This window comes from Eupeodes corollae, chromosome 1 (assembly GCF_945859685.1).
Source record: "Eupeodes corollae chromosome 1, idEupCoro1.1, whole genome shotgun sequence".
NCBI classification, from domain to species: Eukaryota; Metazoa; Arthropoda; class Insecta; order Diptera; family Syrphidae; genus Eupeodes; species Eupeodes corollae.
Genome location: NC_079147.1, coordinates 129,766,400 through 129,793,787, shown reverse-complemented (window position 1 = coordinate 129,793,787; position 27,388 = coordinate 129,766,400). Strand labels below are relative to the sequence as shown.

The window sequence follows — 27,388 nt, the reverse complement described above, 5'->3', positions numbered from 1 at the left end:
TAACTATACTTCAGAATGACTTTTTGTTATACTATTAAATTACAAACATTGTTTTGCACAATTCAGCCTTATGCAGAGCCAGGAACAAAACAATTATATAATTATATAATTCAGTACTGTGTTTATCCATGGTGTAATTGTTAGAGCCCGTTCACACTATTCGATATTTTCACCGTATCGGATATTTTCTCGATTCGGTGTCTTTCGGTTGGAGTGTTCAGACGGTACGTTAATTTAACCGTACAACGTACACAACCCCTATATGTCCAATGTTTTATCCCACAATGCTTCGACGAATGATATAAGCATATCTGTATTTATATCATCCATTGTATTTATATTATCCGTTCATTTATAATTAAAAATTTAATAACTAATTGTTATTAAATTAAATTTGCTGTAATTAAAATAGTACTTGTAATCTTATTACATTGTAAAACACAAAAACGACTATATACTAGCAATATATTCGACAGTAGCCCATACGAAAAATGACGCACTATCGGTCAAAATATCGAATCGTCTGAACGCACTGTCTATATATACGTTGCCACGATGAGCCGAATTGTTTTTTTACCGTACGACCGAAAACGATTTGCAGAGACAAAAACGAATGACAAAATCGACCTTATCGGTAATTTTAGCCTATACAGTTAAATGCCGTATCGTCTGAATATACTCATTTAAATAATATTGACACTGGCTTATACGGTACAATCGACGATACGGCAAAACCGACGGTTGGGGATCGTGTGAACGGGCTCTAAACTATATTAACCCTGGCTTATACGGTAAAATCGACAATACGGCAAATCCGCCGATTCGGGATCGTGTGAACGGGCTCTTAGTGTGTAGGACTGTCATGCCAGACGTCTTGGGTTCAATCCCTGCCTGTGTGTTTTTTCACGGGGACTGCATCTTGCGAGGAATTGACATCTTTTCCAAGAGTAATTATTGTCATGAAAAGAGCTTTCTAAAATTAACCGTTTGGATTAGGCTTAAAACAGTAGGTCCCCTCTATCCCTGAAAACATTAATCGCACACAGGAATGGTTGAGAGTTGTAATTCATTAGGCGCTAGTTCTCAATAGACAGTTGCGGCACCTAATGTATTTATTTTAAACATTGTTTTGCGCAGTAGCGTAAAAAACAATTAACTGTTTTTTTTTGTAATCAAAAATAAACTGAAGAAAAAATTTGTCACTTTGAATTCTATATCCAAAACAATTTTATGCAAACAAGAATAACGTTTTTAACATATTTCTTTTAACAAATCTTGAAATAAATCGAATTGACAGTTTTTTTTTATAAATAGTAAATAAATATAAGAAATATTGTTTTCAATATTCGGTAACATTTTGAGAAAAATCTGTTTGACAGATTTTTTTTGCAAAATAAACCTAAAGAAAAAACAATACTAAAACTTGGTAAAAATTTACTTTCGACTCAAATTGCTTTTTAAAAATTAAAAATATTTTCTTCAAACTTTTTTATTTTACAGAAATTATTGTTTTCGATATTCTGTAGTTTTTTTTTATAAAAATCCATATTTTCATAAAAAAAATTAAATCTACATAAAAATAGTACGCAAGTTGGGTAAAAATTGATGTTCGGTTCTAGATATCTCGTGGAAAATATAGGATATTGAATTTAAATTAGATTCCGATAATATGCTAGCAGAAGAAATCTATCAAGTGGACACGATTATGGACTCCCAATATTCCAGCAGAGAACTCGCGATACCAAAACTTCTAAAAATTGGCTCTCAAATGATCCTGTGAAGTATAGTCTTGGGCCATAAAACTGGCCTAACCCCCACAGGAAAAAGTCTAGTGGTGTCAATTCGCATGACCTTGGTGGCAAATTAATATCCCCCTGTGAGATATTACCTTATCCTCAAATCGTTCATGCAGAATGTCAATCGTGACGTTTGCTTTACGACACGTAGCGCCGGCCGCGCGCGCCGCCGTCATGCTGGAACCACATGTCGTTTTGTTTCATATGCTTCAATTTGGGTAGTAAGAAATTAGTTATAATCGTTATGTAGCGGTCACTGTTGACGGTGACCGCCTCAATAACGTCGTTTTGAAAAAAGTACGGACGAATAACGCCGCCGCCGGCACAAAATCCACACCAAATAGTTTCTTTTTTGTATGCATTATCGTCACTAAAGATGATTTTTCGGCCAAAATTGGTGGGTCAGTTGGATCTTGTACGGATGTAGACCCAAGTCCCGACGCAAAATTTGGCAAGTTAAGGTCTGCCAAAGGCGAAGTTTTTGTACACGGCGATCCGATCTTGTGTTCCTTGAACGTACGGGTGTTGGCTGTATGTTTACTGAACCGTCTCAAATTTGGCCACTAAACATTAAAGAGTCGACTGAGAAGGGCCACTACGTCTACTGTAAAATGTGCGCAACAAGCGCAACGTTTGCGTTAACGAACACTCATTTTAATAATAAAGTTTTATCATTTGAACGTGCTGTTTAATCGTGTAACTTGCCATGATGATTTGGCATTATTAAATGAATAATAAACAAAAGATTTGACAAATGTCACCAAAACAAAATGGTTGCCACGGGGGCGCTAAAATCTACCCACGCCAATTGAAAACCCCTTTATGTAGACTAGAACTGAAAGCACAGCATTAGTTGTTAAAAAAATGTAGGCAGAATGTTTATGTGTATGATAAGGTTTGGCCCATGTTGCAAGAAGTTCAGGGTGAACATTTAAAAGGGGTAAGACTTAAATAATCGACTTATGCTAAAATATATTCTGAAGTGTTTTTATTTCTATATAAACGACATACAAAAGTTTACCATTAGCCATAAGTTTGCCATTTGGGACCCCTTTTTTCCTGCTTCTTACTCAATTTCGAAATAAAATAATTCGAAATTCACGTAAATCGAAAAGAAATTTTGCTGCCACACAGGAATACAAAAATCAACAATACAAAATACAATTGTATCAGTATCTCAACGAAAGTGACTTCCCTATGCGAGAATCCTTTGCAAGAACAATATTGGAACGTTATCGGATAGTATTTACGTTTGGAAACATTTTATTCAGCGACGAAGCACATTTCCATATTAATGAATATATGAACGAATTAAATATGCAATACTGATGACTTAACAACACTAGAAAACCATCATTATTATTATGAGTTTCTGTTACAACAAAAATTTTAAGTAAATAGTTGTATTAATTTGTATTTGTATAATAAACCTTCTAAAATAAGCTTTGCTTCTCTTTTCTTAAAAATATATGTTTGTTAGAACATAAGAAGAAAGATAATAAACCATTACCATACAACCAAGTTCAATGTTTGCATAAAGTCCAGGAAAGTATTTCTGCTCCGAACATGTGAATCCATTCAAGGGAAGATTTGTTTTCGATTTAAAGTTGTCATCGAAGTTCTTATCGTATCCAGATGGGTAATATTCTTTTGGAGCATTCATTACCTGCAATAAATTAAAAAAGAAGTTTATTTCATTGGTTTTAATTTTATATTAATATCGTTAAAATACGTAATTAACCCTCCTTAACGTGATAAGTCCAAATGTACCCCAGAGCATGTTTAAACACTCATAACTCATAGAATATCTAAAAAAAAGCCTATTTTTTCTTTAATATATCATATACATATAATATACGAGTGTAGCCATAACTATACCAAGCAATTAACGTTTTGTTGGTGTAGTGGGCGGCTGCCTTCCCCTTTTGGTATGCGATGAAATGTTGTCTTAAATTTAAAAGTACAACAGGCAGTATACCAAATCATGCCCAGTACTTTTTTTCGACTCGTCGACATAAGTTGGCGTTCGATATTAATTGCGTTTGTCATCTCTTTTGATTAAATGTTCATCTCGTTTTGAAGTTTTGTAGAGTTTGACAAAACTAGCTTCGTTGTTGATGCAGACTGCGTCTTTGCAAGTGCTTATGGCTTCTTTTTCATCATTAAAGATCGCAACGTAATCATCAACGTTGTTGCTGATGGCTGAAGCGGCCTTCGGAGAGTCGTGTTAGAAAGTTTTGCGCATTCAGATGCTTGATATATTTTGAGACACATGGCAAGTAAATTGCCCCAAACATCTTGGACACCATCACATAATGGTTGATAGGCTGTCCCATCAGCATCTTGCCACAAGAATCTCTGAGCTTGTTGATCCTCTCTGCGAATATGCATTTGCGAAAACATTTCACGTATATCAGCAGCTACTCTAATAAAAACTTTATCTAACAGCGGTTTGGCTTGTTCGGTTTCTTTAAGCAGTGCTGAATCAAGCCTTACATTATTGTAGCAGCGGCATCGACAGCATTCCTCATTTTATCTGGTTTGTGCGCATTTGGCCTGCCTGAGTATTTGGGTTGTTTCAATTTGATAGTAATAATAGAATATTTGGTTAAATCTTATTAAAATTAACTCTATGAGAAGAGAACAAAATCTCGGGTGGCCGGTTCACAGAATATTACCCATAATTTCTAAATGTATGCAACTATAAAAATGTAATGCCTTTTTAAAAGTGCACATTACCGTAAAAAAATAAACACATTTTGAAAAAAAATATATCGCGCACAAAGGCGTCCGGTATGTTAAATAGTATCTGATGGTCACATGATATATTACCTGGTTTTGTGAAATATTACCAACGAAAAACGTTCCTTCAAGATTTCCTGAAGTCGAAAGTACATCAGACCTCTGGTTGTTAGATTTGGATATTGTTGGTATCGGCCTAAATGTTGGTACAGAAAGTGGTAAAAGCATGGCTTCTGTCATCGATGAAAAGTTTTGATTTTGACCGAAATTTCGAATTTTATTTAAAGCGGATGGCATCTTTTGCGTGTCATCAATATTAAGCTGAAAATACAAAAGAATAAAAAAGTAAAAATGCAGAGTCAAATTTTGTTTTGTGTCAATTTAAAACTAGACTGTTGTTCAAAAATTCAATACAATTGTGCTTGATACTTCTTCGGATATAATAATCCTAAAATATGTAATGGATACAAATATATTTTTCTATTTGTATTCAAATCAAATCAAGTGTTTTTCACAATACCATTTCTGAAAAGAAATATTATGTTTTTAGTTTGTAAAATTAGAGTATCAAATATTATACTACATGAGCCACAAATAGCGCTTCACCACATTGAAATATTGTTTGTAGCTTTAATCGAATCAAATCTAAATTCATCGAAAATAAAATTCGGTTTTCCACAAATCGATCTTATCGATTTAAATTTCGAATTTCGATTTTATCGACTTCCGAGCTATTTCAAATAGATGTTGTTCATTTATGTGAAATACATAGTGGAACAAAGGAGACCCGGTTAAAAATGTACGTAAGTAAAAATGATTTTTTAAAGTATTCTTAAGAAGTTAATTGCTTTTTAAACATATTTAAAACAGTGTTAGACACAAAAATACAGTAAAGGTGGTATAGAAATATTTATATATTTATAAATATGGGGCAGCACAAAGATCGCGCTAGAGGATGAAATGTGATCTGGCTGTCGCGCAAGCTTTGTGGGAAAATCTAAAAAAAAGCTAAACAGCACTGGTCCACCGCAAAAGGATCCGAGTGGTTGGAAAAAACTAGCAACATTAAAAAGGTCATAGTTTACATTTTATATTGAATAAGTTTGAATGGACTGTAAAGAATTGAACGCATAAGAAAGCCAAAAAATTGCCAGGTGAAAGGTCCTTTTTAAACAAATTGCAGTATCGAAATAGGAATATGTCATTCAAGCCCTATTAGGAAGGCACATTATTGAAATAAATCTACATGCACAACAAAATAAATAATTGACACTGATTATTTTCAGCCCTAAAATAACATAAGCGTCATCTGCACTTTCCAATCTCGCAGTCTTTGATCCGTTATAAAATATGTAGTTATTAATTAGCCCATATGTATATATTTTTAACCGCATTAACAATACAAAAATGTTAACAAAAACAATTTGCCGAATAAAAATACTTCAACAATATCCCAAATTACCAGAGTTACCAGATTGCTCTAAATGCAGAACACTGCAAATAAATACACTGCATATGGAATTTCGTTTGATTTGATTTCACTCGAATTCTGGAAACTATTTGTATATTTCTTAAAATTGCTAAAATTTATTTTGTATTCGAATTTCTTTCACAAGAACAACTTCAGTTTCAAAAGTAAACATAAATAAAACATATGTATATAAAATATTTTTTTTTTCATGATGTTTCTTTTTTAATATAAAAGTTGAACGCTTACATAATGTGTTAAACACAACATCATTTAAATAAACTACACGCAAATGGTTGCAAGCATCGATTCTTTTAATTTATTTTTAACAGTTTTTGATATATATTGGGCGGTATCTCAGCCAAAACTTAAATAATGTTGGTTTTAAAGTGCTCTAGATCTTATGGTTTATTTGCATAAACACGGCCTTTCCCGTGGCCCAAAAAAAAGAAATTACGCGGCTAGGTAAAATGTGCAATAAAGTCTTGTTAAAACCTAATTTTATCTAAGTTGTATTCTTCAATAAGAGGTAAAACAAAGCCGGTGATTATATGACCATTACAATCCGAATTAATGGTGACAGTCGTTCTATCGTTGTTTCGAAGAATTAAGGTCAAATCTATAGAACCCGTGGCATAATGGTTATTGCATTGGACTGTAACAGGACCAAGTCTCTTGTTAGTGTCGAAAATTCTGCTTCAGCTCATCTTCAACTCAGTAAAAAATAAAAAGTCGGCAGGTTTCGATGGTATATGCAACGTTGTACTAAAACATTTCACGATGGAGGCAATTGACATTATTATGCCACACTTTTCAATAATGCACTGAATAATGCATATTATCTAGTGTACTGTAAGCCGTAACCAGTAAAATCTTCGGTTAATAAATCTTGATCTTTTCGAGAAGATCATCAATAGGGCGCTGACAAAGTGGGCTGTGGACTGCAAAACGGTTCAAGACGGTTCATGGCACAATTCATGCTGTCTAAACTCGTTTCTGATATCCAATAGAATAAATGAAAACAACAATGCACAGGTGCTGTTCTAGTTGATTTTTAAAAGGCCTTTGACACCGTATGGTAAGAGGTCTCTACCTAAAACAGAGCAGACGTGTCATAAGCAAACCATTGTTGTACGAGTATATACTTTATGATATGCTTAACGGTAGAAAGTTTGTTGCCAAAACTGTTTTGTTGCAATGTAACTTCTACCTTAACATTTCTAATTAAAAATGGTAAAAAAGGGAGCGGTGAATTCGCAGATTCTCTTCAGCATTCACGCCAGTGATCTAATAGGTAGTCTAGTCTGGAAACTGAAAATAAATGTCCCAAACTCGAAGACAATTCTGTTTCGGGCGGTACACATGCAAGAATTGGCGCAAGATGGCCATCGTTGATACTCACGGGCAGCGGTTAAGGGTATGTCTCCCGCAGAAGCGAACTCAGATCTCATGTAAATGTATTTGAATGTATTAGTGAAAGAACTACGTTACTCTTTTCATTATCAAATTCAAAATTTGAATTTCCAATTACTCTATATTTGCCTCTTGATCTTTTTTGTCTCTCAGAGCGAGGGATATATTTCCGCACAAGCAGCCAATCAAAGAAATAAGAAATAGAACAACGTTGGATGATAAACCGGTTTTTTTTGTATGGCTAGTTAGGTAGATTTGTTGTTGTCTTTTGCATATGGTTCGAATTTTATAAAGCAAGTGGGTATTTTGCTATCGAAGGAGATGTTTTTTTCTTGAATTTCTTTTTTTGGTCGACATTTTCTTATTATTGAAAATACCTATTTTATTTTAATATTTTTTAACTTCCCATTGGAAGTTATTGTAATGGGTCCGATTTGTCAAATTGAAAATTTTGACATTTCTCGAGGTTTCAAGGTCCCTAGAGTCGAAATGAAAAACATGTCTGTGCGTGCGTGTGTACGTAGGTTCGTACGTCCGTACTTTCGCGACGTTTTTTTCGTCGTCCATAGCTCAAGATCCAGAAGAGATATCGAATTCAAATAAATTTTGTTATACAGATAATAAGGCAGAAAGATGCAGAAAGGGCTCTCAAGTAAATTGCGTAGGTGGTTTTTTTACCATAGCAGTTTGAAAAAAAGGTGCAAATTTTGGTTAACCCTAAATATCTTACGAACCAAAAACGCTAAAGACTTGAATTAAATTTTATATAATATATTGTAACGTGATATCAACCAAGTATATTTTTTGAAAAAAATCCATTTAACGGTTTTTTATAAATCAAAAAAACTGAAAAAAAATGTGTCACCTACCAAATTTTACGACTAAAATATGATTTCATCTCCAAACCAATTTTGTGCAACGAAGAATAATGTTTTTGACATCTGATAAAATTTTGAGAAAAATCGAATTGACAGTCTTTTCTATACAAAATAAAAATCTAAAAAAACTTTACTCAATGTTGGTAAAAATTGAATATCGATTCAAATATCTTTTCAAAAAGTTAAAATTTAGGCTTCAAACTTATTTTATCTTAAAAGAAATATTGTTTTCAACATTCTGAAAAAAGTAGTTAAAAATTGATTTTCGACTCAAATATCTTTTCAAAAATTGTTGGTGTTGGCTTCAAACTAATTTTATCTTATAAGAAATATTATTTTCAACATTCAGTAAAATTTTGAAAAAATCGAATTGACAGTTTTTGTACAAAAAATTAAAAACCTTAAAAAAATTAACAAAAGTTGGTAAAAATTGATTTTCGACTCAAATAGCTTTTCAAAAACTAAAAATATTGGCTTCAAACTTATTTTATTTTACAGAAAATATTGTTTTCGATATTCAGTAATTTTTATATAAAAATTCCAACAGTCCGTTTTTACATACAAAATAAAATCTACAAAAAATAGTACGCAAATGTGGTAAAAATTGATACGAGTACATATAGACAAACTTTAAAGCAAGACAAATCGACAGACGGGATGGAAAGTTATCAGTGTGGGTCTCATTCCAGCCTCTTTTTTGAGAATTTGTTTCGTGGCAAGTGGTTATTTTAACGTACATACAGATGTATTACACAATATTCAATCAAATAACGATCAAACCATGCAAAGTGACAGCGAAATTCCATCAAGTAGGTAGGTGTATTGCATACGCGTTGAAAAAAAAGAACATACATACCTACATAGCCATCTTCCTTATTTTATTTAACTTCTGCCTTTTCCTTTGTCTAAGGAAAGCAGCTGACCATAAACAAAATCAAAAAAAAAAAATGCAATACCCAGGAGTGATAGTACGCAAAAAAAATCAAGAAAACAAAATATATGACAGCGAATTCACGATACCTACAATACCTCTTTACCCTTTTTTATACCTACACTACAATGTGCAACCACAAAACTTGCCGAAAGTTGAACCAAAAATCAAATTCTGCTTATACGATTGACTACGTAACACCCAAATCACGAGTCCATGACCTTACATCATACCACATACTAGAAATAAAAAAATATTTCTAAGAAGTCTTTTTTTTTATATTTTCTGTTATTGTATACCGCAAGCAAAACAAAGAATACAAAAACTAAATGAGCCATGAGACCAACAACAAAAACAAAAATCTAAGAGAGGATGGGCTTTTGCAAAGAATTCTCTTCCTGAGCGCTGAGATGCAGTGGCATTCTTGGGAACTGGAAACTTCATTGTGTGCGTTTACAAAGAAATTTGTTGTAAAAAAATGCAAAATAGACCTCTTTTATAAAAATTAAATTAAATAAACAGTAGACGCAAGAACTTTTTACTTTTTTAAATAGAATAAACAAAATTCCAAAAAAAAATAAAAAAAAATATTTTGGAATTATATAAGCTCCCAATCCCTCACAATTGCACCACAAATGTTGTTATATTGAAATGCATTTTTAATTATGTTGCGACAAATATTTTATTTTTTCAAAATCGATAGTATGAGTAATATATATGGTCCTTTTTTTTAAAAAAAAATTAAAACTAAAAAAAAAAAAAATCAGTTCGCCGCATGAATTCGCAAAAAATATTGGAAAAAAAAGAATGCATTTTGGATTTTTTGTCTAAAAAAGTTACTATAACTATTTAAAAAAAAAATTTAAAAGCAAATATCTGAACATATATTTAGAATTTGAAAAAAGTTGAATTGACTTAGCTGGCTGTTATACTTTGGAAGTTTTATCAACTTTTGCACCTATGCCACAATGCAAATTGCCCTATTTTTCATAGTTTTCTACATTTTTTTTTTGGAAAAAATAAATAAATAAAAAAAAAAAAATCGATGCTATTTATAAAAATTTATTTTTTTTTGGAAAAAAATATAAAAAAAATAAAAAATTATATTTAACACACTGCCCCATTTTTTTCGCAAATAACTACCTGAATTTAATGATTTTTTAGTGATTCTAGTGCTGTTAAAGAACAACAAATTTTTTTAAATTTTTTATTCCTTTATAAATATTTAGCCCAATATATTTTCAATCCAAACCCGTTTATTTCGTTTAAATATTTAAAAAAATGTGAACGCTACAAAGCTAAGCGCACAGCACCAATCAATTTTTTTGCATGCGACATGCCCTTAAAAGTTACTCGCAGAATACGAACTATGTTTGAATTCTGCTAACTAATCTCCGATAGTAGTAAATATGTGTTTCGACTTGAAAGTAAAAGTAAATTTCGAGAGTGAAAAGCAAACACTTCGCTTGCTACTCTCAAGGTTGTGTTTACTTGAGAGTTTGCTCCCAAAAGTGGCTGAGAGCGATTCTCAGTGATTTTAGTCTCCAATGGACACGCACCTTTAGAAATATAAACTGGACAAGAATTTAAAGCTTATTTACTGGGTACTGTCGTTTTTTTTTTTTTTTATTTTTTTTGTGAAACAAGGAAACCAGTAAGAATAACTGCGGAGATTAGTTCATTGTTGGACAGCTTACGCTTTCGTTTAAGTACGGCACCGAAATTATTTAAGAAAACTGCGATTCGTTTCGGTTTATCATATTAAAAAACTTAATTTTATTTATATTTACATCCTATTTTGTTGTTATACAAAATTATTTTGTTTCTTTTTACTTTGTATAAATTATTACTTTTTTTTCTATAATTGTTCTTACGTATGTATATTCTTATAAAAATATAGGATATGAAAAGAAATCGAAATAATATAAAATTTAATCGTCTTACACAATAGTCTAGTAACTATCAGACACATTCTTCGTTCGTTGCTCGAGGTATGTAACTTGGATTATTAATAGGACAACATCATACAAAAGTAAGCAAAAAATCAGAAATACTGGATTCTACACAAGGCCTTCTTCTATTTAAATGATAAAGTTAATAAACTAAAGTATTTTATTTCCAGATAGCTTACGCAATTTAAAATAAGATTAATCAGAAAAAACGTACTTACCGGTACATTTCCAATTCTGTTAGTGTAACCAGTCTTAAAGTTTAATGCTCGCCTTCTGTTTCCTTCTAAGTTTCCTAAGGATTCACTTAAGCCAAGTTCGTCACCAAAGCTGAAACCTTTTATTGGAAAGATGAATAATTTATTTACTTGCTTAATATACGTATAAAAGTAGAGTTGCAATATGACTTTCCGTTAAACCGTAATTACAAGTGTACAAACAACAATATTGAAAGGCGTTCAATTAGACCGAGAGCTTAGGCATAATTTTTGGCGTGAAAGAAAAGCAGTTGATATATAGTATAGTAGTAGGTGATAATAGGAACCTTCGTTTTTTTTTTTTTTTTTTTTTTTAATTCATTCTTAACCTATCTTCAAGCTAGACAAAAATTCATAAAACTAGCCTAATTATCCATAACTTACAACTAACTTAATGGTCCCATACGGACACTCTAAGTTAAACTATAACACTAACTACTAATGCCTTTCGGCCCTAAGATCTATTTTAACTTCAATTCAATTTTATTTATTATTGTATTAATTAGAAAATTAAAAAAAAACTAATATCAATATCCTTTTTATTTTTGTTTAAAAACTACTTAAATAAGGTCCCTAATATAAAACTTAAAACTGACTTAAAATACCTATTCTACCTATAAACTACTTAAAACTAGAACAACCACAGCAGCAAATCTAACGTTTTTTGTTTTTATATTTTACTGTCTTTTTTTGTATGTTTTTTTTTTTTTTTTTTTTTTTTTTTATATTCCATGTATTTTTTTTGTTTTTTTTTTAAATTTTTTTTTTGTTTTTTTTTTTTTATTTTTTAATTTTTTTTGTATTTTTTTTTTTGCCACCATGCCTATTCTTTTTAAAACTAAACCCTAAAACTATAAAACAAGTATGTAAGCCGGCCAAGGCTTAAACCCCATCCCGACTACCCACTATCAAGTGCCGATTGAAGCCACCAAAACTGGTTCTCCTGCTTCACCCTATCTGTTCGGTCCCGCTCGGACACAGCCCTACTGAACCGAAGGAGCTCTGCTCCACCTTGTGCCATGACGTCCCGATTGTACAGGAGTCGCCTATCCACGGTTCTTCGTCTGACGTGGTAGATTAACGGAACTGCCAATCTATCCTGTATCAGACAGCATTTGTCTAAAAGAGGAAATAGGAACCTTCGTCTGCAGCACGTAGTGGCCTCGTTTCTGAGAAAGAGTGCGGTAGCTTTTGCAGCCAATTCCAGGTGTTGACGCACAATGAAGTCAGCGGTGTCAATGGTGACCAGTTAGACTTTTATAGTCTGTTTAGTCTGAGAAACTTGGAACCCTGTGCCCACAATGTTGTGAAGCTTTTTTTTTTGGTGGTAAGCGGTATTGATGCTGTAAATGTTCGGTTTTGTTGCAATTTCAGCACCTTGCAGATCCGTCCGTGTTAATATCGTTGTTCTTGAGATGTTCGAAAACATTATTATGTTTTTTTTTGTTAATTTCATTGCTCATTCTCGAAGCAGAAGACTACTAGTACTTGATACATCTGCATTTGTCCTTACACATCTATTTTAAGAAAACCACATCTCGCACCTTAGAACTAACAATTAACCACACTGACTTGGCAAATGACTTATAAAGTGTGGAACACCAAAATTATGTTTTATTTTTAACCATAAAATGTCCTTGTTTTTGGACCGGAAGTTTATTTTAAATTAACGCCAGAGATATTCCATTTTTTTTATTAAATAATTTTGATGTGTCTTCCATTAAGTGAATTGTAACATGGAGATGATATTGTTCCTACAACTTTTAAGAGTGCATCAGTTTATTATCTTGAGGGAACTTAAATTTATTTACATATATATACATATAGTCTGGATCATAATCTTTTACTGTTTTCTTGGTGTATAAGGTATCGAGTTCAGAGTTCCATGATCGTCTGACATGATTTCTTAATTGCGATACATAAGAACTATATGACAAGTTTTGCATCCGTAACAAATTTCGAAATCCATATTTAATCAAACATGACATCATGATGGTAGAAAAGTCGAAAAAAGTGGGTCCTCGTATTCTCTTTGTCTGTCTGTATGTCTGCTTGCCCAAACCATTCTAAAACGCAACGATCGTTAAAATTAATAAATACATAGTAGACAGCATCTAATTAATGAGCAAGTTATACCAGTTGTCTTTGAAATTTCTAATATCGTCCATCCCTTCAAAACCTTTTGAAATTATCTCGAAAAGATCAACTTTCAAACACTTTAATAAGAACTCTTCGTTATATACAATAGGCTCCCTCTTTTGGGTCTTGATGATCTCTTCAAGATTTATTTAAGAATTGAAAAATAACTCTTTATGATACCTGAAAGAGCCAATTGTGTTCCTATAGCAGGTACAAAAATACTAAGTGTAGGGAAATAAATATGCCTACTTCTTAACTTTAGAAATTTAATTTGTATGTGTTTTTTTTTTTGTTAAAATAGTCGAATTGATTTCTATTTGGAAAAATTTGAGTACATTTTAAGGACCATGATTTCCTGAGGATTGTTTGCAGAAAGAGAACTTGACATATTTTGAAAACTTTAGTTTTTTTCGAAGGTTTATCCAAAAATCTAAGAGCTTGGAGTTAAAAAGTTTTTCGGATGCTTCGGAAAAGGCTTTTTCTGCGTTGGTTTCGTAATATTTAAGAAGATGGTGTTTAAATTCAGTCGGTTGCCACTAAGACTCGTGTTGCTCCAATTAAGCAGTTTACGGTTCCACGTTTGGAGCTTTGTTTGCTCTTTTCTTGTGTAGGGTAAAACAGCTTTTTCGGTTATACCAGTTGGGTGTCATGACTTTCAAATTGTCTTATCATGGCTTTCATCTCCAACTCGAAAATGGAACACGTTTGATTTGCTACAAATCCGAAATCTAGTCTTCGTTGGTTCAAGAGTTTTGGATACTGGGGAGCATCGTTGATCTAGAGGAAGAAAACAAACGTTGTCGAATGGGTATATTTTGTTGTGTCTCTGCACTTCGAATTGGTCTCGGACCTGACTACGGATGCGTTTTTGGCTGCCCTAAAAAGATTTATTACCAGGCGTGGTAGATGCAGCAGTATGTACTCCGATAATGGTACAAACTTTCATGGAGCGGCTCGTGTTCTATCGGACATGTTTAAACTGGTGCAGTCTTAAACTCATAACTAGACCATTCAAAAATGTTGGCTGGAGATAGAATAGATTGGCAATGGATCCCTTCACACAGCGCTCGCTTTGATGGGCTTTGGGAATACATTTGTAAAGCAACATCTTCTGCGCGTCGTTGGTGAAAGTGTTCTTCACTTTAAAGAAATGTGCATCTTGTTAGCCCAAATCGAAGCCCTTTCCTTATAGGTAGACCCTACAAAGTGTTTTCGGAGCCGAGTTATGTGGAAACACCTATCAATCGATTTGGTTTATTTGCGTACCAAACGTAGAACTTTTATACTCCCCATAACTAAACTACTCCACATTAATTAATAGACGGCACTTTTCTTCTGTAGAAAAAAATATAAGAACGACTGGGGATCACAAATAATGATATTTTTTCAAGATGATGTGTTAACGCCAAAACAACCTAGTATCTTGAACATCAAAGCCCAACTAAAGGAAATCCTCTGTGACACTAGTGCGGAACATAAATCCACGGACCAAACATATATACCTTCAACACATTGAAAATTGACATGACTATTTTTTTTTTTACTAAATACTAACTTACTTAAATACTCAAGAATAAGATGCAGGACGCGATAAAATTCTACTTCTTCGTCTCTCATTTTGGGTATGCGAGATTAATTACTTGACTCATAAAGATGAAATAATCAATAAAATTGATCCTGTAAGTAAATACCAAAAGTTTTTTTTAACAATCTCAACAACCAAAAACAAAATTAAAGCAAACATCTTTTACTTGGAGAAAGAAATATTGTTAGAATTAGGAGCTATGTGCGAAAAGAAAAAAGAAACACTATAGTACCGCATTACCTGTATTAAATCCAAAGGGTATATATTTATATAAATTTACGATACAAACAGTAAGATGCCTAAGGGGAGAATGCTGCCTCCCTGCAATACCCTTGCTTGGGCTCACTATAAGCTTTGGGGTGTGTGCTCTTGTATTGTATGCAAATTTTCTTTTAAAATTAAATAAACTTTTGGGTTTGAAGAAGTATAGTTTTACTTTTTTTTTAAACTCAAGAATTCAAACACATACAAAGAAGTAGTTTTTATTGTTTAATAAAAAAGAATTGGAACAATTTAATAAATCAATTTCGATGTAAGAAATTTGTTTTAGATTAATTTATTTTGAAAACTATTTACCACGACTACAATAGCTTCGGCACCAAGAAAAAAATTATGTTTTTCGGCAAAAGTGCTAAATACAAGCATTTTTTACTATGGGAGAAAGGTCTATCTGCCCTCGTTTGGTCATATATAATTTGGGGCAATTTTATAAAAAAAATTTGGAATCTATAAAAATATATTAAAAAATAACGGCAGCGCTACTTACTTTATAATAGGTTCTTTAAGATAGTTGAATGTAATTTACTTTTGCATTTAAAGAATCTGGATTAAAAAAAGGAATTTATATAATACATTATAGACGTATATGCATACGTCATGTCCATTTCCACATCATTTTTTTTTAAATATACATTTAGGTACTTGGCCTTGAAAAATATAATGACAACTTGGGATACCCAATAATGGAACTGTTACTGATGTAAAAACAGTATACCCTTGTTTGATTGATGGTAAATAAAGTGTGGGTCTGCAACTAAACGACTTTGACCCTCCCTACTCCCAACGTTCATAGTAAGATGTGTTAACCCCAAAACAATCTAGGCTCTTGACCATTAATGACGAACTTAAAAAAGCTCCACAGTGATACCCGTACGGACGATGAATTCATAACTTTACCACATTGAAAATTGGCATGGTTTTCTTTTACAAACTCCTGACTTACTATTCTACCTCCTCCTGGTAAATATTATATTGTGCTTAATATTTTGATTTACTTGACTCAAAAGGCAAGGATCGGAAAGGGTAAACATTATTTTTGGAGCTATGAAGGACAGATGCACCAGTCTTACGGACTGTACTATTTGCAGGAAAATATGACCTACCTATAACAAATACAGTTCTACCGAACTTTAATGCAGACACAGGCATGGTGCAATATGTACCGAACATTGGTCGATAGGAGAGCATGCAGCAGAGCTGGGTATCCCTTACAATTCTCACCGCCGTAACTACGAAAATAGAAATTTTGATTTACTTCATCTGTAAACGGCCTGCCCTGGGCAATTGTAGAATGTTAAGGCATTCGCTAAAGAAAATTTAATTTCAAAATGCGCCGAAATGGCTCTAGGATCGCCAATAAGTAATTTAACAATCATGAGAAAAATAATTCTCAAAATAATTGTTTTAAACTTTTTTTCATACATTTTGGCTTTGAAGTAAATTTTTTTCAAAAAATATTGATTGAAACAACTTTAATTTAAATTTATTAAAATAAAGTTAGAATTCTGGCTATTGAAAAAGTCGTTTAGTTTAGTTTGTTTAGGTTTTAGGTCAACTTTTACGAAATAAATAAACATCTGTATATATTATTAGTGGTGACACGTACAAGAAATTCCGGTCTTCATATGGAGTGTTTCTTAAATACAAAGGTACTTCACGTAAAAGCTTGTTGGCATCAACAAAATTAAAACTCATGACATGGGTAAATGGTAAGAATAGCAAAGAAGCAAAATATTGAGAAACTGCTTTGATCATTATTGGCAAGCGGTTTTTAAGAGTAGAAAAATAAATTTATTTTTTTAATTCGTGAAATACCAGAACTTAATATGTAATACACTAAGTACAAACTGAAAGTGATCCAATATTTAAAATGTTATAGTTTTTGAATCAATTCAATACGTAAAAAGTGTGATTCAAATCGATTGAAAGAATTAAACTGAATAGTTTACTTACCTAATCCAATATGTGCTTTCAATCCTCCCAAATTTCTTACTCGAAAAAGACCAGATTTTTTAAAATTGCAGTTCAAAATAAATCCAAATTCTGATTCCAGTACGCAAACAGCGTTAGTAATACCTTAAAGAAATATTTTAAATAACAATTGATTAATTATACATTTTTGTTAATGATTACTAGTTCTTTTAATAAAATAAAAATAAAACATCACCTCAAAAATCGTCATCAACAAGAAATTTTAAATTACATTAATTTTGCCAAGTTTTAGAAATATTGTATATGAGGACTTTAAGGTGCTAAACAAAAAATTTGATGTATATCTAACAATTAATCAACTGAAAAGTCATACAAATATCTATAATATATATAATATGATGAACCACCATATGCTCTTTTATACAGGGTGACTGGTATAGGACGAGTAAGTTGGACTCAGATAAGCATAGTACCTATAACATTATACGGGAAAGATGGAACTGTTTTTCTGAATTTAGGGAAGAGGGGCAATTTTCTACAAAATTGACTTAAAACAGAAAAAGAAGTATTTAAAACTTAGGATAGAAAGCAAGATATATAGACTACCAAGAGTATAGAACTGTTAGGTAAAACAACTTTAAAAAAGTACTCATTGTTATTGTTCGCTATCGGTAAATGATAGCCAGCTTCGTGGATGCCTATTTTTTTAGATTTTTCGACCCCAAAGTTAAGACCAACCCAGAAAACGGGAGAAACAATTAGCCCAAAACTTCTTTTTAAAACATTCCAATTCCATCATATTAGAAATTAAATAAAAAGACTCTTAATGAACACATTTCTTAATCTTGCCATAATATGCTTGAACCTTAATATTAAAACTAATAGAAATAAAAAAAAAGAGGGAAACTTTTTACTGATTAAGGAACTTCACCTGGGCTCATTTAAAAACTATTTAAGATCAGTGAGTTTGACTTAAATTTGTTAAATAAACTGCAGTCATTTTTTATTAACAGCTTGTGAAGAAATTTTAAAGCGATTCAATTTTTCTGTTGATGGCCAAGTCTTTAAACTCCTCGAGTCTATCAATCTATTAAGTTTAAAAAATAAGAGTAATTCTTCGCTAATTCCACTTTCTAGACGTTCTCCTCATTTATTTACTCAATCTGAGCTTAGTGATCTTTGACATATTAGCTACACCGACCGAAAACATTCAAGAAGAACAAAACTTATATAAGAAAAAAGTTAGAAAACATGACACTGCGGAAATCTATTTATTAAATTGATAATGAAAGATCTGTATTGTGTAGAAATATATAGACAAAGAGTGTTTGCGTCAACATACACGTACTATGTACAAAGATGAAATAGCCCTAGACTAAATGAACATACATACATTTGTGTTACAAATATATGGAAGCTAGTCTTGTAATAATAATATTTGGTAAACCATCTATATTTTTTTCGAAATAAAATCATGTATTACGTTTAAGGAAACTGTAAAAAGGGTAAAACCGGAAACAACTACAATAAAAAAAAATATTGGATGCAAAAAGAGGTTTGTCAAAAGTCTTTCAACACTGGCAATCGGAATATGAGAGCATACTACAATAAGGCCACAATTTATCTGAGAATTCAGTCTCGGATTACAAGCTCTTGTACTTCCCCAACTTACGAGACAACGGCCTTTTAAAACTTGAATTTTAGTTTTTGAACCGATTGACATGCTAATTGGTGCTAATGCATATGGTGACAAAATACGTGGAATAAAACAAGTTGATTCAAATTCGCTGGGCGAACTGAAAATGAAGAAACTAACAAGTATAGTTTCACTATACTGGTGACAGAGTTTTCAGTCCCAACCAAAAATGCAGAACCATGAATACATAAAGTGTTAACAATTTAATAAAAAAAACATACTATCGAAAACAAAATGGAAGGCCTAAACCAGCTAATATTTTTTTTAGGTGGCAACAGTGTATTGAGAACTATGGCCTAGTGACATACAACTCTCAACCATTCAAGAATGGAGGGGACCTGCAGTTTTTTTAAACCGAATCCGAACGCCCAATTTGAGAAAGCTCATGAAAAAAACGTATGATGGAAGAAAAACACATACACGTGTTTACTTCTAAAATTGAAAAGATGTATCGCCAAATCGTTAGCGCAAAGCTCTTAATGCAACACATTTGGCAATATGAAATCAACTGGGATGACCCACTTCCAATAGAACATCAAAAACAATGGAACAATTTGAAGAAGACTTTAGTAACAGTTGAAGGCATCAAAATCTCAAGGTGGATAGAAACCACAAAGAATAAACATATTGAGCTTCATGGATTCTGTGATGCTTCAGAAGCAGCATATGTAGCATTGGTTCTATGCAAGGGTAGCTAAGTAGTGATGGGGGCAATTTTTCTGAATTTACTTACCCAGTTTCTAAATTCACCACACACTATTTCATTTTTCTCTTTTTGTTTTCAACAGACAAAAAAGTAAATAATAATTTATGTTATGTCTTGCAAATTCTGGAATCCTTGAAAATATTTTTCAGAAGCGGAGTCAAATGGTCAACAATTGAGGTTGCAACATTAAGCTCTAAGAAAAAAGCAAACAGCTTAAACTCCACTTTTTAGATTTTTGGTGTGGTGCTTCTTGAAAAAATTCAGACACACTGCTTAAATTTACAGAAGCACATTTTAAACTATCGATTGCTACTTTTTGCACGCTTATTGATCTCGCTTTTACATGCACATACATAAAACTGTGTTACAAAACTTGCAAGTTGTCTTTGTTTTATCGTTTTTTTTTTTCAAGAATCCAGTCTTTAAACTCTGGCAAAGGCAACAAAATTGTTTTGAAAACTTTTGCAACCATTTTTCAACGAAGACAATACATCCTTGTTTCTGGCGGCCTACTACAAAATGCGGAACTTACTATCACAGGCATACATTTAATCATCCTTCCTCACGAAGAGTGGTTCACAAAACTGCTGGTTGATATTAGTCTTACACTTGCAAAACTAAGGAAGTGCTATTGGATCATTCAAGCTAAAAAATGTATTCGACAATTGATGCAAACATAAGTGTGTGAAATTCTGCCATTTTACAGCGCAGCCAAGAAATCAACAATAGAACTACTACGATTTACTTTGAAAAGAAGTTTTTTTTAAGGCAGCAATATTATAACAGAAATTACTCTATCTTCAATGTCTAACGAAGAAATTAAATTATATAAGGTGCTCGCAGTTCTAACCTTCAATAATGGAAATTAAACTTGCATAGTTTCATCCTTTACTTGTTAGTTTACAAAGAAACCACTAATATTCAATCAACAAAGAAGTATTTTCGCGATGTAAGGAACTTCATCTTAAACTTAAGGTTTTTTGCGTTTATAGTAACTTGTTTAATAGACTTTGGGTACTACACCCAGATAACCCTGTACATAATTTCTTCGTTTGAATTAAATATTTAAAACAGTCCTCTTCACCAAATTAAATCAATAACTAATTTCTCTGAATGAACAATTGTTTGCAAAGTTTTCAAATGGTTATATAGGGATTTGTTTGTCCTCCATGAGGAATTCTTCCAATGGGTCTTAAACGATTTAGAAATCAATACCACTCTTCACCTCCACCATTCCTAATGAAACGTGACGCCACTTAGACTTTTCCAAAAAATACTTTAATGAACTGAGTTTATGACCAAGCTTGAAAGCTGTTTTTTTTAGAACTGAGTGGAACAATTCTATATGATACATTATAGTAGGGGAGCCCAGGATGCTAAATCGGGATTTACTCGAGCGTCAAAGAGACATATCGGATTGCGAAGCTTAAATGATAAGAACAAAAAAATGTTATATCATATATACACTTTCATCGGTGGGGGGAGTGGCTATAAGTTTTTAAAAATTCAAAAAAAAAACAGTTGCATGGACATACTCGAGCGCGTCAGATATTAATAGCATCCATGTTCTACGTATTTTTGAAAATATACGTATGTTAATCTGACCGTTTCCATGATGGGGGTGGTCGTACGTAAGGGTTGAAAACGGTAAAAAAAAAATTTAAACGAGCGCGTTAGATTTTCAAAGGGGATGTTAAGTGAACCTAAAAGAACGCTCTAATGCAATAATCTGACGATTTGGATGTGACCCAAACTCGCGGCCATTATTAGAACTTGCAAAAAAAAAATCGCCATTTTGAAATACTGGAGCGCGTCAGATTTTGATATATATGGTTCATGTATATACCCTAAATGTGTTGTCTCTTAATCTGACGATTATCTGGAGGGATTCGCCTAATCTGACAATGGAAAGATTTTTTTTAGGGGGAGTAGGGGAAGAGTACTATAACTTATAGGCGACAAGATATTATAACGGATTTTTTAAGAGCAGTAAAAAACAAGAATTTTGTACTATGGGAGGGGGGTGTCTATCTCCCCCCGTTTAGGCGGTAGTTTAAAGTCTAATTTTTCAATACTTCAAGATTATATACTATTGTTTTTATTTTAGAATTTATTGCTCTTATTTGTTTTTGATCAAAAACTGAAAACTATATGATTTTATGTCTTCTTGAGAAAATTGAAAATTACAAAAAAAAGTTTTTTTTTAATTAAATTATATTTTCCTTGCTTGAGTATTTGAGATAAATTAATTTTTCTTAAATCCAGCTTATTTAAATGCAAAAGAAAATTTGTATGCACCCCATCCTGCATCCATCGCGCCTTTCACCCTCCCCACCTTGCACATAATGCACCTTGGACCCACTTCAAATCCTACAGTGTGCCTAAGCAGGTTGGTTGCAGGGGGCAGCATGCCCCCATACACACCTCAGTGTGGCGTACACCCACACTCACATCTACTATTATTACTATCAAAATAAGACCACTCAAGCAAAAAAAAAGAATTAAATTAAAACAGTAGTTGTGGTTATTTTCAATTTTCTCAAGAACTAAAATACATAAAATCATCTAGTTTTCAGTTTTTGATCAAAAACAAATAAAAACAATGGTATTAAATTACACTTTAAACCTTTTTTTTAACTTTTTATACTCAAATTTTGAGTTTAAAATTAAATTTTTCAAAACTACCCATAGTTCTGACTTGAATTAAAAACTGGCTAATAAAATAGAATATTGGCTTTAAAAAAATGTATAAATCTTAATTGTAAGTATCACCGTTATTTTTTAATTATTTTTTTCTATAAAAAATAATAATTTTTTTAAATTGCCCCTCCCCTCACTTCGGCTAACGGAAATCGTCAAATTATATATTATTTGTGAACGTTGAATTATTAACTTCAAAATAAATAAAAATTTAGCCATGCTCGAGAAAGTCAAGATGACGTTTTTTTTTACAAGTTTGTAACCCGCCTACTTCTTATCGTCAATCGAAAATTGTCAGATTAGTGGAAAATACACTTTTTAGCATATAACTAACTTACCCTACCTTAATCTTACGCGCTCGAGAATTTCAGATGATCAATTTTTTTTACATAACTAATCTGATCCTTAATCCTTGACGCGCGGCCACATATACGGGGCTAATACTTGGTGGAGGTATTCAATGGGGTACTAGGTACCTCCCTGTATATTAATCTGCCGCGCTGTAGTAAATCCCAAAATCCCTTCTTGGGCTCCCCTACTATTATTTATACAAACCCGTAACCATTTCCGCAGCACACCACGTGGAAGCTTTCAAAAGGGTAAATATCAAAGATTTTGTAGCATCTATCTATCTATCTTTTATTTTTCCAGCATACCACCTCGTAAATAGATCGCTTCTCGTATTAAAAATAATATTCAATAAATCACGTTTAAAAATTAAATTGTTTTCTTTTTCTTGCCTTTTATTTAATTAATGAATTCAAATTTATTTTTCTTATCGAGATATCGAATATATTGCTCCTTCAGATCCGTATTACATTTTTTAAAATTTCATTGAATTTTCATTTTTGTATTCATTTAAATATCACCATTTTTTCAGGTTTAAATTTCCTTTTTACCTTCTGCATATGCTGTGTACACAAGTACATGGTCAATAATAATTTGTTTTTTAATTTTATTTCCAACGAAATTAAAATTAAAAAACAAACGAATTAAAATGCCAATGATACACTTTTCTTAACGCGACGAAAACAATTGTATCATATTTCGCCCGATTCACCTTTACAACGAATGAAAATGCAATGTTGCAAACTATAGTTTGCCAATTATCTTTTGGTTTTCGATGAAGAAGAAGAAATTAAGTCAGTCACTGACAGGGAACTAGACATAAGACAACCCTCTTCGGTAAAAATATTCATTCTTTTCTTTTAAATAAACAAATACAAATAAAGAAGTCATACAAGAAATGGAATAATAAAGTGTTTTTTATTTAAAAACAAACAGAAAATTAAAAAATACAACTTGCACAGTCGCGGAAGGATCTACATATACTCAAAGCAGGGTAGAAAAATAAAGTGAATACAAATCAATAACTATATAAATAAAAACAGTGCTAGATAATTTAATTTAAATACATTCGAATTTGAGACACAAGAAATTTAAAAATAAAATGTAGTTACCGAACTTAAAAGTAAGTATATATACATAGATCAACTATTTTGTGTTTGGGTCGTATAAGCCTTGTCATATGGCTTTGAAATTCAATTATGATCCATATGCAATATGGAAAGAAAGTAGTGCTACTACCAAATTAAGAGTTGTGTTGGATGGATCTTCGAAACTATTCAAATCAAAATGATTTATCTGCTACATTCCTCTTCGTTCTTACATCGGATATTGAACAAATGTTCCGACAAATCATTTTGCAACCGAAGGAAACAAAGTCTTAGAGGATTTAAAGTTTTTAGAGGGGCCTGTCCGTTACTTATGGAACAACTTGTGTTTCACGTCTTACAATTTGAGTTCTGCAACAATAAGCGAATGATGAAGCAAAAAATGATCTTCTAGGAGATCAGGTTCTCAAAAAAGACATCTATGTACATAGATGACATCGTTTTATGCTCTAAACACAATGCAGCTCACTGTGACAAGGAGTTCAACCGCAATACTTAGAGAAGCATTTGGTTTGTTGCAATGGCCTTCAATGGCTTTGTCACCCTAAATCTGAGTTGCCCAGCCAAGATACTTTTCATACAGATGTAGTACAAAAAATGAAAAAATTAGTCAAATTTTGTATAAATCCCTTAAGTAAATTCAGTTTACTTTACAGTTTAATTCGATTAACATCTGATTTTTTTGACTTCGCCCAAACCCGAAGAAATTTTACAGTGGTTGCTTAAAAGCTAATAAAATGCAAACAACATTAGTGCATCTTAGTACAGTTTTGTATTATCATTTTGAGAGGAAATAAATTGTCTTTATTCTTAAAAATAATAAATGTTTATCATAAATCGATAAAAATAACGATAAATTTTGGCCCAAGGAACATAATGGTTTTTGGTAGAGGGCCTCAATACAAGCGTTATTTACTACGGGAACGGGGGTATCTCCCCTCGTTCAGGTGCGAAAAGGGAAATTTTATGAAAATTGACTTAAAATTAAAGCAATTAACTACATCACTTACATTTTAATGATGACTATAATCATGAATTCATGAAAAAAATAATAATTAAAGTAACCTTAACTTTTTTTCATACATTTTCAATTTAAAGTCAATTATTTCAAAAACTTTTGACTATTAACAATCCAATTAGATCTATGTATGTACAACAGAAATGAGATTGTAATTTTCCTACAATTAAGTTGTTTCTGAATAGACCTACTAGACGCTCTAAAAAACAACAACAAAATTTGTTCAGTTGCCTTTTTTAGTTACAAAAACAAATTCTTATAACCGATGACAAAGCTTACAAGATTCGAAAAAAAACACAAGAAAAGGAAGAATGTTATTTAAATACTTTTTTTTTAGATTTTATGTCAGTTTTTGTAAAATTGTCCCTCCCGCCTAAACGAGCGGAGATAGACCCTTCCTCCGGTAAAAAAAAATGTATGAAGCCCCCATATCTAAAACCGTTATTAGAATGATCATTGTGCGCTTCTTTCTATTAAATTTATGATGCATACTTTGGGGAGAGTACGATAGCTTAGGCGACAAAGTTTAATTACGGATTTGTATAGAACAGTTAAAAACAAGCATTTTTTACTATGGGAGGGGGTCTATCTCCCCCCGTTTAGGCGGTAGGGGCTATTTAAAATTATATTATTTAAAATGGAATATATAGGTATATTAGAATGTTCATTGTCGCTTCTTTCAATTTATGGAAAGTTTAATCGACTCGATGAGGCCGCTATCCAGGCCATTATCACTAAATTTTGCACCAAATTTACATTGTTGGACAGTAAACCACAAAAACGCCTAGGTGGAGTGTGAAGTGAGACACATGTCAAAGCTGTATATGCCAGTTTAAAGCAGTATTCACATAAACGCGACCAACGAACGGCGAATGAATCACAAAATGTGAGTCAATATAGGTCTAAAGACATATTTCCACACAAATTCTTAACAAAACGATAGCAATATAGTTTCTATTTAATTTATGATGCATACTTTTACTTTTCAATATAATATATTAATAAATTTTAGAAAACAAATCTATTCGTCACCAAATAAATTTTAATTGATACGAACTGTCAAACTTTTATTCCACATTATGCACACTCACAACGAATAAAATAATCTCGTGTACTTAACCTACAAAAATCATTCATTCGCAACGAATTAAAAACTCTCATGTGAAAGAAATGTCGAAATCGACGAATATTCGTTAATTTGTTGGTCGTGCTCATGTGAATAGTGCTTAAGTGCGATGACTGTAAATTATCGATTTGGTGCTGTTGGCAGCAATTGGTATTATTTTTAACCACTACGTGGAAAACGTTTAGTAAAGGAATTAGGTGTAAAGCCCTTCAAATAAAGCTGTTGCAAAAATTTAACCCGAACAACCCACCAAAACGCGAATTTTTCATGAATGGGATCCTAAAAAGAAGCATTTATTCATAAGATTTGAATATAGATTTTATGAATTTTTTTTTTAATTTTCAAAAGGTTTTAAAAAATCACTCGTTACTTTAAGCATTATTATTTTTTAAGTTAAATAACATAAATACAAATTTTTACTTCAAATTTGATTCACGCCCAAACAAATATTGTTATTAATATTAAATTATGGTTTTAGTAGAATTTAACTTACAATTTTTTCTTGTAATAAAATTAATATCCTACAAGATAACACCTTTAAGATTCTTAAAAATTGCGTTTTTACTTAAATATCTTGGGATCAAATAGAAACGATATTGGCTGCAATTTCATTTAATTTTATACAAAATATTATTGCACAATTTTGGTAACATTTTTAAATTATCAGACTGATCGCGTTTGGTGTGTTAAAGGTATCCACATATTTTATATTTTGTTTATATCACTTGAAATGTATGCATTTTACTAGTTTATGAAACTGCTGGTAGGAACATAGGTATATTATTTTAAGAATGTATAGGTATTTAAATAACTAAACAGAAATTTACAAATTAGTTTAAAGCTACAAAAAATGGGTATGTTTTTGTTTTGGTGAAATGTGTCGTCAATAAATTCAAATAATTTCACTTTCATTGACGAAATGTATGTAATACATACATTTGGGTTATCTGTTTTCCTTCCTTACTTAACTACTCACTTAAGAATTGCAAAAACACCAATCCATCGTAAACTGCTCGCATTTTAAAGCTTCAAATTAACTTCTTTATTCACTTGAATTTACCAACTTGAACAAACTATAAATGACAAAAATGGTTATTTGTGCATTTCAAACTTGTGTAGGTATACAAAATAACTTTATTATTTATCTCTACTCTTCGGGTTACTCGGTCAAATCAATGATCAAATAATATAATGTGTCTATCTCTTTTCTTTTTCATATCAAAAATTATTTTAGTAAAAAATAAACACTTTTACACGTATATTGACCTGAAGTTATCTGTTACACGTGAAGCGCACCTCTTAGACTGTTTTGCAAAATC

At 31.9% G+C, this 27,388-nt stretch overlaps 1 protein-coding gene across 4 annotated transcripts in view; it reads right to left on the bottom strand.

Moving 5' to 3' along the window:
• The window catches only part of LOC129938720 (uncharacterized), a 28,441-nt gene extending 1,053 nt beyond the window's left edge, over positions 1-27,388 (bottom strand). Inside the window, exons 1-6 of one of the 4 annotated variants that reach the window (XM_056046437.1) lie at positions 27,336-27,388; positions 27,046-27,142; positions 17,391-17,513; positions 11,399-11,514; positions 4,629-4,859; positions 3,307-3,462 (exon numbers count right to left, since the gene is read on the bottom strand). In XM_056046437.1, coding sequence (XP_055902412.1) covers positions 3,307-3,462; positions 4,629-4,859; positions 11,399-11,514; positions 17,391-17,513; positions 27,046-27,088 — 669 coding nt within the window. In that variant the 5' untranslated portion in view covers positions 27,089-27,142; positions 27,336-27,388. Of the gene's footprint in view, positions 1-3,306; positions 3,463-4,628; positions 4,860-11,398; positions 11,515-17,390; positions 17,514-27,045 lie in introns of all 4 variants that reach the window. The other 3 variants (XM_056046438.1, XM_056046436.1, XM_056046435.1) reach the window with 3 other exon arrangements.